Source organism: Typha latifolia, chromosome 11, assembly GCF_019914945.1.
Source record: "Typha latifolia isolate L0001 chromosome 11, TyphaL0001v2, whole genome shotgun sequence".
NCBI lineage: Eukaryota > Viridiplantae > Streptophyta > Magnoliopsida > Poales > Typhaceae > Typha > Typha latifolia.
Genome location: NC_133096.1, coordinates 9,942,502 through 9,957,352, shown reverse-complemented (window position 1 = coordinate 9,957,352; position 14,851 = coordinate 9,942,502). Strand labels below are relative to the sequence as shown.

The 14,851-nt window shown below is 36.6% G+C and overlaps 4 protein-coding genes and 1 non-coding gene across 5 annotated transcripts; 2 read left to right on the top strand and 3 right to left on the bottom strand.

Annotated features, from left to right (window-relative positions):
- Positions 1–13: 13 nt before the first annotated feature.
- On the bottom strand, positions 14–116 carry LOC140798354 (U6 spliceosomal RNA). The gene has a single exon (XR_012110829.1). It is a non-coding gene; the product is annotated as a U6 spliceosomal RNA (small nuclear RNA).
- Positions 117–395: 279 nt separating this feature from the next.
- LOC140797358 (uncharacterized) lies at positions 396–1,531 on the bottom strand. The gene is made up of 2 exons (XM_073150728.1): positions 1,020–1,531; positions 396–902 (listed from the first exon to the last, which is right to left on the bottom strand). Exons 1-2 carry the CDS (start codon positions 1,280–1,282, stop codon positions 596–598), a joined length of 570 nt encoding a protein of 189 aa, XP_073006829.1. The 5' UTR covers positions 1,283–1,531; the 3' UTR covers positions 396–595.
- Positions 1,532–3,286: 1,755 nt separating this feature from the next.
- LOC140797360 (early nodulin-93-like) lies at positions 3,287–5,977 on the bottom strand. The gene is made up of 4 exons (XM_073150731.1): positions 5,705–5,977; positions 4,804–4,865; positions 4,463–4,538; positions 3,287–3,584 (listed from the first exon to the last, which is right to left on the bottom strand). Exons 1-4 carry the CDS (start codon positions 5,811–5,813, stop codon positions 3,493–3,495), a joined length of 339 nt encoding a protein of 112 aa, XP_073006832.1. The 5' UTR covers positions 5,814–5,977; the 3' UTR covers positions 3,287–3,492.
- Positions 5,978–8,508: 2,531 nt separating this feature from the next.
- On the top strand, positions 8,509–11,380 carry LOC140797355 (glucan endo-1,3-beta-glucosidase 13). Its single transcript, XM_073150722.1, has 4 exons — positions 8,509–8,843; positions 9,453–10,727; positions 10,976–11,006; positions 11,092–11,380. Exons 1-4 carry the CDS (start codon positions 8,792–8,794, stop codon positions 11,222–11,224), a joined length of 1,491 nt encoding a protein of 496 aa, XP_073006823.1. The 5' UTR covers positions 8,509–8,791; the 3' UTR covers positions 11,225–11,380.
- A 475-nt stretch (positions 11,381–11,855) lies between these two features.
- On the top strand, positions 11,856–14,851 carry LOC140797359 (profilin-A). Its single transcript, XM_073150729.1, has 3 exons — positions 11,856–12,183; positions 13,225–13,362; positions 14,504–14,851. The coding sequence occupies exons 1-3, from the start codon at positions 12,061–12,063 to the stop codon at positions 14,636–14,638; spliced, it is 396 nt and encodes a 131-aa protein (XP_073006830.1). The 5' UTR covers positions 11,856–12,060; the 3' UTR covers positions 14,639–14,851.

Genomic DNA, 14,851 nt, shown 5'->3' with positions numbered 1-14,851 from the left:
TATGATTGCATTCAGAAATCTTGATCTTTTCTTCTTTTTCTGCTTACATCATTGTTCAGGGACCGTGCTAATTTTCTCTATGCCGTTGCAATTTCATCTGATGTCTACGAAGAGACAGGTCAGTCCCTTTGCTCCTTTACAAAGCTAGTATCCATGATTTGAAGATTTGTTTGTATGATATGTAAATTATAAACTATTACTTAATACCTTGCATTTGAGAATAGTGATGCCAATCTCGATTTTGACATATTTTTCAAATGAAACTGGTCCATAAGGACAAGGAACAGGACAATTTTAGAATCCATAGTGACCTTCGCATTTCTACAATTAGCAAATCAATGACTCAAAGATGAGAATTTGCATAAAGAAACCTATAAACAATGGCAAAAGGACGGTCAATGTAATACTCCTTGCATGCATTCATTTCTCAGCTTTTGAATATTATACATATTTAATGGCAAAAAAGAAACATCAACAATAGATGCATCAAGAACAACATCCTCTATGAACAAAGCTATCATACTCTAATTGATAAAGGAAAAAAAAAAATTGTAGTGACAACTGAAAGATAGATATTTTCTATCTGCCATGAAGTCTAATGGTTGCAAAAGCTCTTGTTCACAGGAATTGCAGGTGGTCTACATAGAAGGCTCTTGCTATTGCTCCTAGCCATCAGATTACCACAGGATCCCCTTGAAGGCTTCTTGGATATGCTCTTGCTGTTAAGACAAGGAGCATGGTTTGTTCTCTGGCCTTCATCTAGCCCTCCTGCATAGCTCTTGCATGTCTTAATATTCCTTTTGTAAGGAATCTCCTTCTTAGGCAAATCCTCCAAGCATCTTGCATCAGAGAGGGATGTGAAGGACTGAGATTTCCCTTGATAGTAGTTAGACAATCCTCTCCTGAAATATCCCACAACTTCGTTAGATAGATATCTTGGTACATGAGTAACATGACTATAGTTTTTATGTCACCCACAGATGATGATATTAATCAAAGAAGAGTCTATGAATACTCACTTGACAGGGGGCTGTGCAAGAAGTGATGATAACTCATAGAGAGGCCCATTTGAATCTATTGTGGATCGGCTTTGGTTTGTCCTTGCATCCTCTGTGCAGTCTGATGAAGAGGACTCGGCGTTGTCGGAATCGGAGTCGTCGCCGAAGATGGAGGAGGACTCAGATAGCTCATCATCATCTTCATCATAAGAGGTGGGAATTTCATCAAACATTTCCTTCTGCTCCTTGCCCATGCCCAAGCTTTTGTTAGCTATTTCTTTCATACAATGTCACCAGTCCTTAAAGTGGTATGAGAGAATATATATAGCTTGCTTGTTTGGAATAAGTCTATGTGCTTCGCTGCTAGTTACTGTTTTAGTCAACAAGGTATTTGGCAGTAAGATCATGTGGACTTAGTTTTTGCTGCATTTTTGAAGGTCTCAAATTTCTATAAAGTTGTGCAAAACTTTGACCAGGGAAATTAAAGAATGAAAGTGTAAATAGTGTTGGCCGAATTATTAATGGTTGGAATTAGTGTGACAAAGTGGGGAATCATATTAATATGTGAACTTTGTTGCTCCACTTGAACCATTGTGTAGCCAAAGATTCCACCTTATCACCTTCCCTATGGCTTGGGTTGTACAAATGGATAAGGCCGAAGCCTAGAATATCCAACTATATTTTAATTTAAATTTAATATAAATTCTAAAGTTTATTAGTGGAGAAGTTTCATTTACATCAATATTCACGAGTTGTTGATGTAGTAATATCTATTATGACTTTTTGCCATAAAAATATTTTGACTCCCATTCTCAAAAATAAAAACAGGAATTTTTATTGAAAATGATATTTATAAATCAAATATTTTTTTATGCACATAGCAACCCCTTGAGAAATATATGATTTAATGGAATAGAGGAGTTTTAAAAGATTACTATGTAAATTTCAATTACCTATTATTTTTTGTTACACTTTTTGTTGTAAATAATCTAAATAATCACTTTCAGTTAGCGTAAAAATATAATTTTTCTCGCTTTCTATTTTCCTTTATTAATATTGTCAAAGGGCTTTCTTTTGTGACTAAATATTCCTAGGTGGATTTAAGGTGTGTTCCCCTTCCCCTTTCCTTGAGACAGATATCTAACAATATTTATTCTCCGGAATTAAGAGGGTCGTGGCAAATAATAATGTTTCATGTGGCTTTCCTAGGATAGATGGTCAATTTATCTTAGGGACATTTCACATTGCATCAAAGGACATAAGTTGGTGACCGAATCCAGCAAATCTTATCCGGAAATTAAATAATTTTCATGATCTCTAGTTGCAACCATGGATATTAATTGACTAATTCAAAGCTTTTCTGGTGTGGAAGGTGAAGCTTCGCGATAACACGTATGAAGACTCGAGACCAGACACCTGGTCCTCATGGTGGAAATTTGAATCGGAATTATTCCACCAAAGCTACACCACCGTGGATAAATTCTAGAACAAACCAGAATAAGAATTAAGTCCCAAAAATGCTAAACTTTGGTATAGTTATACTGCAAAATTAAAAACTATTATTTTTTTTCTATCAATTTTAGTATTATTTTATCTATGGACCAGGTTGGTGAAACTTGTCCAAGATGGAACGCGGAAAGGAAAAAATATATAGTCAGAGGGGTTGGAATTTGGAGATGTAGGGATAAGGGAGCAAGAATAGTGGGCATGTATGTGGGGTCGATATATTTATTCTTCCCACTCTCTTATCCGCCCTTATCCAAAGACGCGGAGGCACGATGAGGACAAGCGACTGAGCGGCGTATGAGGTCGGCTATCCGCGTGATGGAATAGGAAAGAATGGATAGGATAAATAATCCGGGGTTAGAATAGATCGGGATTACGCCAACCGACAGTTGATAAATAATGCTAATCTTATCCAATTGGATCGCAACCGATCTTATTAGCTTTCACATATTAGATTAAAAAAAAACCATGCACTGCTTGTATAGATATAATTAAGGATTACAAACAAAATATACATACTGGAAAACCAAAGCCACCCTTATTATATCGACCAAAGACATTGGAACACCTTAGAGAGAAATTGCCGGATTTTATGGGCTTAGCTCACTCTTCTCAGAAGAAAAAAATAAACTCTATACTTGCTAATATGATTATGAAGTAGAATAATTTTGCAAATCATTCGATGGCGATAAGTTAGGTCTATTTCAAATCGTGCTGAGATAAATGATGGCCCATCAGGGGCCCATGGTGGGATATTGGCAGTGATATACTGATACGTGATCTTCGAATAAGCTTGGAGTTCAAGGAAGAAATCCAAAAGTTCATACAAACATAACAATAATTCATAACTTTCGTCGTAGAATTGAGCATAAGAAGAAAAGCGAAAGAACTGCGATTGTTACTGCGAATTGCATATGCCTTATAACTGCAAATGCAACTAGATCTTTTTCATGGTATCGGTAACAGTTCGGAATCAGGAGCTTTTCCATTATGTAGATTTCTCAAACTTTTCGAGAGAATTCCCTCTTGCACTTTCCAGAATCCGCCTATCAGCAGCAATGAAGAAACCAGCTACTGAAGCTGCAAAATAAGATCTGAGAATAAGTTGAAGTAAATCTAGAAAAAGCAAGCAGATTAGCATTCTTTAATGAGACCTCGAATGCATGATTTACTTCAGTATTGGAACTATGAAGTTAGGAAACAACTCTTTAGGCCAATTTTAGACCTACTGAACTGTAGGATAACTTGATCAAGAGACTTACTTCATATAAGTACGAAAAGAAAAAAAAAATAAGACAATCATATTATCAGTAAAATAGAATCACACATCCCTGTTATGTCTGAAAAGCCATTCAGTATATTTTCTCACACAAATCGGATCAATCATAATGACAGAAGGGGACTATAGTTGAGCAGGTAGTGACCATATCGGAAGCAAATCAAGAAAACAAAGGGACATATGCTTCTGGCAGAAATCAAGAGCTGTTCTATAGTCTTAACTGTGTGGATCTAATATTATTTAAGACAGACTGTAACTAGTTTGAAGTGCAGCAGGGAGCTCGTGCCTAAAGTACTGGAAGAAGATTTCTGTGAAACAACTGGTATGTGGCCAACGAAAACAGTAGATCAAGCAATGCAAAGGTCATAGCTCTTAGTGAGTCAGAACTCTCATATAAGTCAAGTTCCATACCAGCTGATCTCAAGATATCATTTAACACGTCTCAAAGCTCACCTTGTTGAGTTGAGAAAAGAATTAACTAGATAACCAAGAGGCACTATTTCCCAACCATCTTGAGACGCCATTTACTTAAACAAAATCACTGCTCTTTGGCCAATAAGATGCTATGTCAATAATTCTATTGATGATGCTACATGACATCATACTTTATGCATTTGATAAAAGAAAGCAGTTATACTATCTCAACTGCCAGCAAAACCGACATCAACTAATACATTACCTGACGAGATGATGAGCGCCTGTGCAGTGTAATTGAGGTTAGCCTTAGCCCACGGGATAACACGGCAGCCAACCAACTGAATCACAGAAGCAATTTAACGAACATATCATAACCAAGGGTTAAAAAAGTTGCCCATTGTAAGAAGAAGCTTAAACTGCAGGAACACTTAGTTTCATAATAGAGCATGAAGCAAAGAAAAGCATCAGACATTGTTGTGTAACCAAAAAAAAATCCTTCTTTTATCATATCATTTCCTTCCAACTGCAGTTAGATAGGTCCAAATTATCATGGTAAGAAAACCTGAAGCACTAAAGGGAAGGAGAACTGTAAAGAAAGCTTACTGTTGGAACTGCAGCTACCGCACCAGCAACAACAGCTGTTATGAACCCTGATTGAACTGCTTCTGCAAACAACAAATGAGTTGAAAAGGATAGTTAGATATTCAGGTCCATCATTCATTACAGTATAACAAAAACTGCACATGAATTTATAACAAATATGGAATAAAGGGCAGAAGCTTTAAGCATCAGATGAAGAAAGCATGTCACAACTCCGACATTCATTAGTACATTACCTTTGGCAACTTATTGAATATAATGTTCATCGGAAAGAATAAGGAAATTGAAAAAGGAACATCAGAACATGCAACCAGAACCAATCACAGGGGTAAATGCGATAAGAAAAAAGCATATTGGCAATGCATCAAGATTGATTGGAGCATTAGTGACGATGTAAAACAATGTCATAAGAAACAAATTTGAAGTTTTCCAAGGCTTACATTTTCCTTCTTCTGATCTTATGAGTCCAGTTATAACCAAATGGAGAGCGAAAATATGCCAGAATGAAAGACAAAACGGAAGAACATCAATTGAAATTGTGATATAAGTAAGGAAAAACGATTAGACTCATGTAATCCAAGATTACCAAGCTATAAACCAAGGGGTCAAGAGTTGCACAAGAAATCCTTTCGCCACCTCAATAGTCTACTTTTGAGGTCTACTATTGTTGCGATTGACAAAGATAACGATTTACAGAAAATAATAGCATGATTTTAGTTCGATTGCAATAAAAACAGAAAAGATTATTCATCACTGCATCTTTCTTCTCAAAATCATCATACATTTCTCACTGCAAACAACAAAAATCAATTCATGGCTTCTCATGAAACTTTCACAATCCTCAAGAATACCTATTTACACAAACAAACAAAAATAAAAACATGAGATGATCAAAGTAATCTACCTTTGACGTGGCCCTTGCGATGGAGAACAGTCGGTTCACTGGGAGAAGCAACCATGAAAGACTTCCTCTTGCTCGTCCACGCATCTCTCATCTCCGAAATCGTAACCATCTTCCTCTCTCTCTCTCTCTCTCTGGCTCTCTGGATCAGATTAGCGGAAAATTGAAGGTTGCCTCTTCCTCTCCACCATGAGCTATTTTAGTCGTCGAGGGAGGAGTTCGCTTTGCAGCAAAACAGTCGTGGGTTTCCGAAACGGCGGCATAGTTTGGAGACCCATACAATTTCTTATTCGGTGCTCGATCCGCCGTACGTGACGCTGATGTGGAGGTTTGTACGATTGATACAATGGAGACGAGATGGACCCACAAGGGATTCCTCCGCCCACAGCTTGGTCAGTCAACGGTCAATCTGGGTTTGGCTTCATCGGATGAGGAAGAGAACATGCAGTAACCCGTTAACCCTATAAACCAACCTGAATCCGACCTCGGATTCGGAGCCAATTGTGACTACGAATTATTGCCGATCATCGACTCGAAGTCTTTGAAAGTTGACCAGGAAAACAAGATTGGATTTATATTTATTACTTTTATGGAATTTTAACTCAAATCAAATTTTAAATGCTTAGGTAATTTATTATATATATCTAATCCATTTATTATTAGATTTTGTCGGACTTTAATCAGATTTAAATTCGATCCGGATAATAAGTCAGATTCAAATTTTGTGAATAACTAATATATTATAAAATATAAAAATATATAATAATCATATTCCACAGCAACAAGTCATAGTTTTAGCTCCAAAATTCTTAAATATACCTTCACACACTAAACCTTATATAACTTTTTTTTAGAATAATAATAGTAATGCCCATAGCCCATCTCAAAAGCTCCGTGATGGTGTTCTATGTCAAAATCACATTAGAATGCCCATAACCCATATGACATATTTATATAAAATTAAAATGAACTCACGAAAATCTGAGTCTCTCCACAAAAATTCCGTAAAGTCTAAAAATTCGCACTATTTTTTATGGAGTTAATCAGAATATGTAAAATGGTTTTTATATAGACTCTTGGTTTGTATCAAAGTCTCTTTATGGCCCAAGCTTCAGCCATAATAACACTATTGTATTTTACCGGCACCTCATCTGCTAATAAAATGTCATAGTCAGAATCTCTGAATATCTAACCTCCTTCACCTCTATTGCCCAATTGATCCACACCGAGAAAGATGATTTGCCTTAGTAATACTATTACTGTCTGGTCGTAGATAATCCATAGTCATAATGATCATTTTTCTCTAGTAATTATAAGTAAAGATTGGTGAGTAGTTAAATTTATAATTGCTCCTGTGTTTCCAAAGCTGCCAAAAAAATATTGATAGTAATAGCTAGCAAAATATAGCATTTGTCTTTAGGAAGGTTTTCACTTTTCTTAAGCCAATCATCATTTTATCCAATTGTCATCAAAGGAGACATGAAAACTAAAAGTGGACATAGTGGGATCCCTTAGTTGTTTGGCCATTTCACATTCCTTCTACACATATCACACAGAGGGCCATATTTGATCAGCCTATCTTTCATGGGCAACTGATTCTAAATCAATTTTCATATAAAGATCAAAATTCTCATGGCAATAGCTAGAGACCATTCTATCTCCCATCCTCTTAAAGATTCTTGGTGATGGGAGTCACAGAATAACTTTAGGGCATTTGCTATACATACATATATATATATATATATATATATATATATGAAATTATACTGTATCCTTGTTTTAAATAAATTATACTTTATTAGATCCATCTTTGGATCTTTCCTCTCTTTTTTTAAATTTTTTTTATCCTCTTTTATAATTTCAAACGCAGTGGTTTTGTCGACATCGAGATGTCATCATTCTACGGTAAAAATCTAATTTTTAGTGGCATACTGTAGTTTCATCAAGTGGAGTTAAAAATATATATAGAGACAAAAGGAAGGACACTTCTTTGCCAAAAGAGACTCTTATTGTTATATATTTCTTCAAAAATATTTTATTTATTTATATACCCATTTTAAAATTAGTATTTGTTTATACACTAATCAAAACAACATAATTTTACTTTTTTTCATGAATAATTTGTTATAGTTAATATAGGGAAACTGTAATTTTACCCATCTTGTTAGGCTTTAAATTCATTTCACTGTCTATAATTTTATTTGTGTCCCTTATTTTTATATTAAAATTAAAATTATTTTTTATTATATTTAATTAGTTTATAAATTAAATTTAAAGATACTCATTAAAATTAAATTATAGATAAATAAATAAGTTTTCGAAAGCATAAAATAATAGCAAATCAAATTTTAGATGACAAAAATAATATATATGTAAAGAATCTAAAATATAATATAATATACTTTATTCTATTATTTATTATTTAAAATTTAAAATTATATCAATATTATTTTAGATGAATGAGAAAACTTATCCAATTATCTATTTATTTATATTTGAGTTATAACTTAGTCAAATATAATAAAAAAATAATTTCACTTTAAATATAATCTTAAGAATATAAAATCTAACGACGGGGTATGAAATATAAATTTGCCATCGAAGCATAAAACTATAGAAAATAAATCTAAATCTAAATCTAAATCTAACGACGGGAATGAAATATAATTTGCCATCCAAATATTCAACTACATTTTTTTTATGGGGTATACAGAAAACTTGGGAAACGCCATCCGAATCCATCCACGAAAAGACAAAGGCTGCTTTATTTTCTTTACCGTTGGAAGGGGGGGGGCATGGAATAGAGTGCAAAATGTCTGTCTCTCCTCGATATCCAGCAAAAACATCTCCCTGTCTCCGGACGCGACATGTCTCCTTTCAACTCCATTCCATAAACCCACTTCAAGTCCGGCTCCTCACTCCACTCTCCACTCTCCACTCTCCACTCCCTGTTCTCCGTACGTCCTCCACCTCGAGCTGCGGAGGCAACGGTCGAAAGGGAGGAGGAGGCCTTCGGATGCGTGTTATTAGTGGGAGGAGAAGAGGATAAGAAGGAAACTTTGAAGGCGTTGGAAGGATTCTTCTGGTTCCATGGCGAGAGATCTCTTTGTGGTTCCGCTTCTAATCCTCTCTATCTTCGCTGGTTAGTGGACTTACTCGGTTCGAAAAAGGAAAAAGAGCTCTCCTTTTCTTTTCTTTTTTGCTCTCTCTGTTAAGATGCTTTGCTTTGTGTGGAGTTTTTGATTTGTTCTGGGTTTTCCCAACTTATTTGAAGAAACTGGGGGATACCCATCTGCATTTTCGTATATCTCATTGTTAAAGTTTTGATTGTTATGGTTGCTTTGGGTTATTTTGGTAGTTCTTGCTAGAAGATATAGACAATGTTCTTAATGGCATTAAGAAGTGACTACTCCTCCAGTAGCATTTGCTATTGTGTGCAATGAGCACAATATTTGATTAATAAACAAATGGGCCTTTGCTTGCTTCTCTCGTCTTGTTTTCTACTCGTATAGTCTTCATTAGATCCAAAGTTTAATATTCTGAAGTTATCCAAAAGTTTTGTTTTTATGGTATTTTCGGTTAATGTGGTCGTTCTTGGTGAGCATTCACTAAGAAATGCATTTGCTTTTATGAGCACAAATATTATAACTAAAATGAACTGGTAGTTGCTTCGTCATTTTGCTTTCAACTGTCATGAAATCTTCATCAATATCCAAAGTTTGAAAGATCAAAGTTGCCATTTTCTCTGCAGGGGTTTGCAGATGCAGCAAAATCGGGGTCTGTTATGGTCGTAATGCGGACGACCTTCCGACACCTGACAAAGTAGCCCAATTGGTCCAGCAACATTCCATTAAGTACGTAAGAATCTATGACACCAACATCCAGGTTATCAAAGCCTTTGCAAACACCGGCGTGGAAGTCATGGTTGGAGTCCCAAACTCAGACTTACTTCCCTTTTCTCAGTACCAATCCAATGTTGATACTTGGCTCAAGAACAGCATTCTACCCTATTACCCAGCGACGATGATCACCTATATTACAGTAGGTGCTGAAGTCACTGAGAGTTCTGCCAACGTGTCTTCTCTCGTTGTCCCTTCCATGGTCAATGTTCTAACAGCTCTCAAGAAGGTGGGATTGCATAAAAGAATCAAAGTTTCGAGTACCCATTCACTGGGGGTTCTGTCTAGATCCTTCCCGCCATCTGCCGGAGCTTTTAACAGCAAGTATGCGTACTTTCTGAAGCCCATGTTGGAATTCCTTGTGGAGAACCAGTCCCCTTTCATGGTGAATCTATACCCATACTACGCCTATAGGGACTCTCCTAGTAATGTCTCATTGGACTATGCATTGTTCTCACCATCAGCTCAAGATGTCATTGATCCAAATACTGGTTTAGTTTACACGAACATGTTTGATGCGCAGCTGGATTCTATCTTCTTCGCGCTCATGGCGCTGAACTTTAAGACATTGAAAATCATGGTTACTGAAACTGGGTGGCCTAACAAGGGTGCGACTAAAGAAACTGCTGCAACCCCAGATAATGCTCAAACTTATGACACCAATCTTATACGCCATGTAATCAATGATACAGGAACTCCAGCAAAGCCTGGAGAGGAGATAGATGTCTATATATTTTCATTGTTCAATGAGAATAGAAAGCCTGGAATAGAATCTGAGAGGAACTGGGGGCTGTTTTATCCTGACCAGACTAGTGTTTATAGCCTCGACTGGAATGGTAGAGGGAATGTGGATATTGTGACAGGGGCCAACATTACAAGTTCTAATGGGACATGGTGTGTTGCTTCTACTAATGCTTCAGATGTGGATTTGCAAAATGCCTTGAACTGGGCTTGTGGTTCCGGCAATGTTGACTGTTCGGCTATACAACCTAGCCAGCCCTGTTATCAACCCGATACTTTAGCTTCTCATGCGTCATTTGCATTTAACAGCTACTTCCAGCAAAACGGTGCTACTGATGTTGCTTGCAGCTTTGGAGGTGCAGGAGTGAGAACTATGAAAGATCCAAGTAAGTAGACACACTATATAATGTACATCTGCAGTTATCTCTAATTCATAGAATGTATATCGATGTCTCTAAAGCTTAAGCTGATCTGTAATCTATGCTCCATTATTAGCCTCGAATTCAAGTTTCGAACTAGATTCTCTCGCTCTATTACATCTTGCATCAACCATGTTATCCAAAACTTCTTAGAGAAATTCACAGTTGAATCTATAAAACTTCTCTAATATCTCACCCGATTTGTTTGTCAACAGGTTATGATTCTTGCATCTATCTGACCTCTGGGTAAGTAGAAATTCACACTTTTGTCTGATGTGCTACAATCCCATTATTTTCGCTAACAAAGTCTACTGCGCTTATCTTCTGACAGTAAAATGAGCAGTGCAAATTCAACGGCATCGGCAGTTTCATCGAGAGGATATAATTCTACCCCCTTGCACTTGGTTGAAGCTCTGACTGTAATGCTGTTTTCAACCTTTGCAATTGTTTTGGTCATCCTTTGAGAAAGAGTAATTTGGCTGAGGAGATACGAAAGTTCTTCAGGGTCCAATGTGTAATGTAGGATGCTTCTAGTTAAGAGTAGTGGATGGTTATTTACACTTGTGTCAATATATTTGACTCCATAAATGGGTCCACTTACAAAGTTTCCTCGAATCAAATAGTGTCATATGTGATTAAAATAGCTCAGCTTCCTTCCATGTTATATTATGTGGGCCATGTAATGGTAGTGTTTCACTATAAGAAAGCAATCAAATGTACTAAACCATCTCGATCACCATCATCACATAATTCTTAATCAAATCCTACACTAATAATTTCTTTTTAAATCTCTAATTTGTTTCAATTTAAATGTGAGGAAAAGATGGGGCATCAATAATGGGCCTAAGATATCGAGACCCAAGCTGTCTATCCTTCCTTTCCTTCAGACCTTCCTGTCGTGGGGCCCAACGAAAGTGGCCAATATCTGTAAAGCGGATCTCCACCGTCGGTCGTACGAATCAACCTGAGCCGTCGGATTCATCAGGACGGAGAAGGCTATCTGGGTAAATAAGTTTGAATCCGGGAGTAAAGTGGTAGGGGGAGTAGTAAATTTCGGCTAAACTATAGGCGGACTTGAAGGGAATTATTCAATCTGGTTGAATGGGTGGTTGAGGAGGAGTGGTGAGGCACCCAGAGAGATCCATTCTCTCCTCTCCCCGGCCCACTATTTATTCTTCTCTCTCTCTCTCTCCTAAGATTTACAAGCGCGATAAGTTTAAATAGCGAGCGAAGCGAGCGAAGGAGACGAAGGAGAAGGAGAGGAGAAAAGAGAAGAAGGAGGAGGAGAAGAAGAGACGAGATGTCGTGGCAAACGTACGTCGATGACCATCTCATGTGCGAGATCGAAGGCCATTACCTCACCTCCGCGGCGATCGTTGGCCAGGATGGTAGCGTATGGGCGCAGAGCACCTCGTTTCCCCAGGTATATTTCCTTTCCGTGATATCGTTAGATCGGTGTGCTCTTCGATCTTTGTGATGTCTTCTGGTGGATCTGATTTGAGATGATCAAATGCGGGAAGGAATTGATCCGTTAAAATTTGCTTGTATTGGTGTCTATTCGATTAGATTGTGAACCGGATTTAGATGATTGATGTAGTTTGATGCAACTTAATGGGATTTAGTTTTGATCTGGTATTGGCAATGCTAGGAATGTGGTTGGTTTCCTTATATTACAATTGGCGTGTTGAAAGGTCTCTTAGATGATGGTCTGCAACTTTGTGCAGGCGTCTTGTGTATACGGTGATCGTTCCCATCTGATTGTCTAACCTTACATCCTTTATTTTTGTGCGATCATTTAGGGGCCTAAGCTGGTGATCTGGGCCGTTTTTTTCTCATTGATGAAGCTTTCGTTTGACCCGTTTAATCATCTATTTGAAATTTAGAGCAATTTGGATTAAATGATATGCTGTACCTTTATGCATGCATAGATTATGGCTTTTATATTATATTATTGTAATAAACTGATGTCAAGTTTAAATGCCATAGTGAGATTGTTAGTATCATGGAAATTTGGATTTTGTCTTAGATGATTTTAATTGTGTTATCTGATGGTTCTATGGATAATTTATTCAAAAGTTGCTAGTTTGAGATAGATATAAGAGGTCAACTTTAACCATTGCGTGCTCAAAATCTGTCTCTTACATCTTTTCTTTTTTGCATGTTATGATGCATAAGAAAGGACCTAGAAAATTCATAATTTTGTTGCTGTGGCTGAATCTGCGCCTCTTGTTATGTGTACATGTATGTAGGCAAATAGATAAGTATGTATGCATTAATATATTCTTCACCCTTTGGCAAAGTGACAAGATTTTCTTGTTTCTGTAGTTTTGAACTAGATTTTTTGAAGGTTTTACTCTCTTCACTTGAAGCCCGTAAAAAAGAAAAGCACTATTGGCTGTAGTTTGATGTTTCATCTTTTGTTCTCTACTTGTTATAACTGTATCTTTTTCTTTCCTATGTGCAGTTTAAACCTGAGGAAATCTCTAACATTATGAAAGATTTTGATGAGCCTGGATCACTTGCCCCCACTGGCTTATTTCTTGGATCGACAAAGTATATGGTAATCCAAGGAGAGGCTGGAGCTGTTATTCGTGGAAAGAAGGTGACTGATTCCTGTCTTTTATATGTTTTTTCCCTTCTCTATCCAGAAGGGATTTCATTGTGCTGGAATCTTTTCTTTTGTTCAATACACAATGCTAAGTTTCTTTTTTCTTCAGTTTATATTGACCTATTGCTGACATGATGTATAGTTGATGCTAGAGACAGCATTTGGTATTGCTCAACAAAAGCCTTGTATCACAAATTTAGAATTTCGTGTCAATTCATAATATCTGGAGTACAGAATGTCTTTTTATTTTTCTGCACCCATGTTTATCTTTTGCAAACTTGATTTCAGTTTTTGTGCTGAATAGCATCATTGATATGTTCATGCATTTCCAACCTACTTTCTGCTCATTCACAGCTCTATGGAGTCTAATCTTAATGGCCTTACTTTATGAGAATAGCACAATCCTGATCTATCAATTCTATCTACTTTTCCTTCTTCCCCGTTTTGCTAATAACCATGCAGAACTTAAATATAGTCTCTGAAGTTCACTTTAATCTACTCATTGAAGTTTACTTTGCCACTGACTTAATTACCTATGCCCAGATATCTATCTATATATATATATATATATATATATATATATATATATATATATATATATATATATATATATATATATATATATATATATATATCAGGGTTATCATTAGCATGGCTATCACCAAGGCCAGAAAGAATTTTTTTTTTACAAGGGACATAGTACTTTTGTTACATAGTTGAAGTTTAGAGGAGCTCAGTTATTGCTTCCTTCACATAATATCGTGTAATAGAGTGTAACCTTAATTAAGACTTCTTTATGATTCCCAAAGCCTGGGGGTTCATATGTGCACTATTTTGTTTTGCAGTCAAATAGGAAGAGACCTCACTATTTGTGACCTACTATTACATTTTGAGTATATCTCTGTTGGTCGAAGGTTTCCGTATATTGCTCACTCAGTTTCAACTTTGAGTAATTTTAACTGCAATTGACCTCAAGGCATTTCACAGGGAGAGAACAGAGAGTATTTCTGCTTTTCCTGAGTACATATGTTGCTAAAGAGATAAAGAAGTGAAACATCAAGAATGACACTGCCGATTTTTCCATTTGCTAGTGTAGTAGTAGTGCCTTCTAAAGCCCTTCTCTTTTGTTCTGCAGGGTGCAGGAGGAATCACTGTAAAGAAAACCACTCAAGCACTCATCTTTGGTATATATGATGAGCCCATGACTCCCGGGCAATGCAACATGATCGTGGAGAGGTTGGGAGACTACCTCATAGATCAAGGCCTCTAGTCTATAGAACACAAGCAATCCCTCCATATTTCTAGCTTCAGTGGGATGTGATCTTTTCGTCGATTCCTGTACTCTGTGCATGTCTGAGAACCTGTCTTTTTGCATTTGCTTTGGGCAATAATCTTGTTCGACAAGATCGTTTGGTTGCTTAAGCTTCTTTTTTGTTTTGATTGCCTTTGATGATTCTTATATATTCTTTTGGTTTCTTTTAAA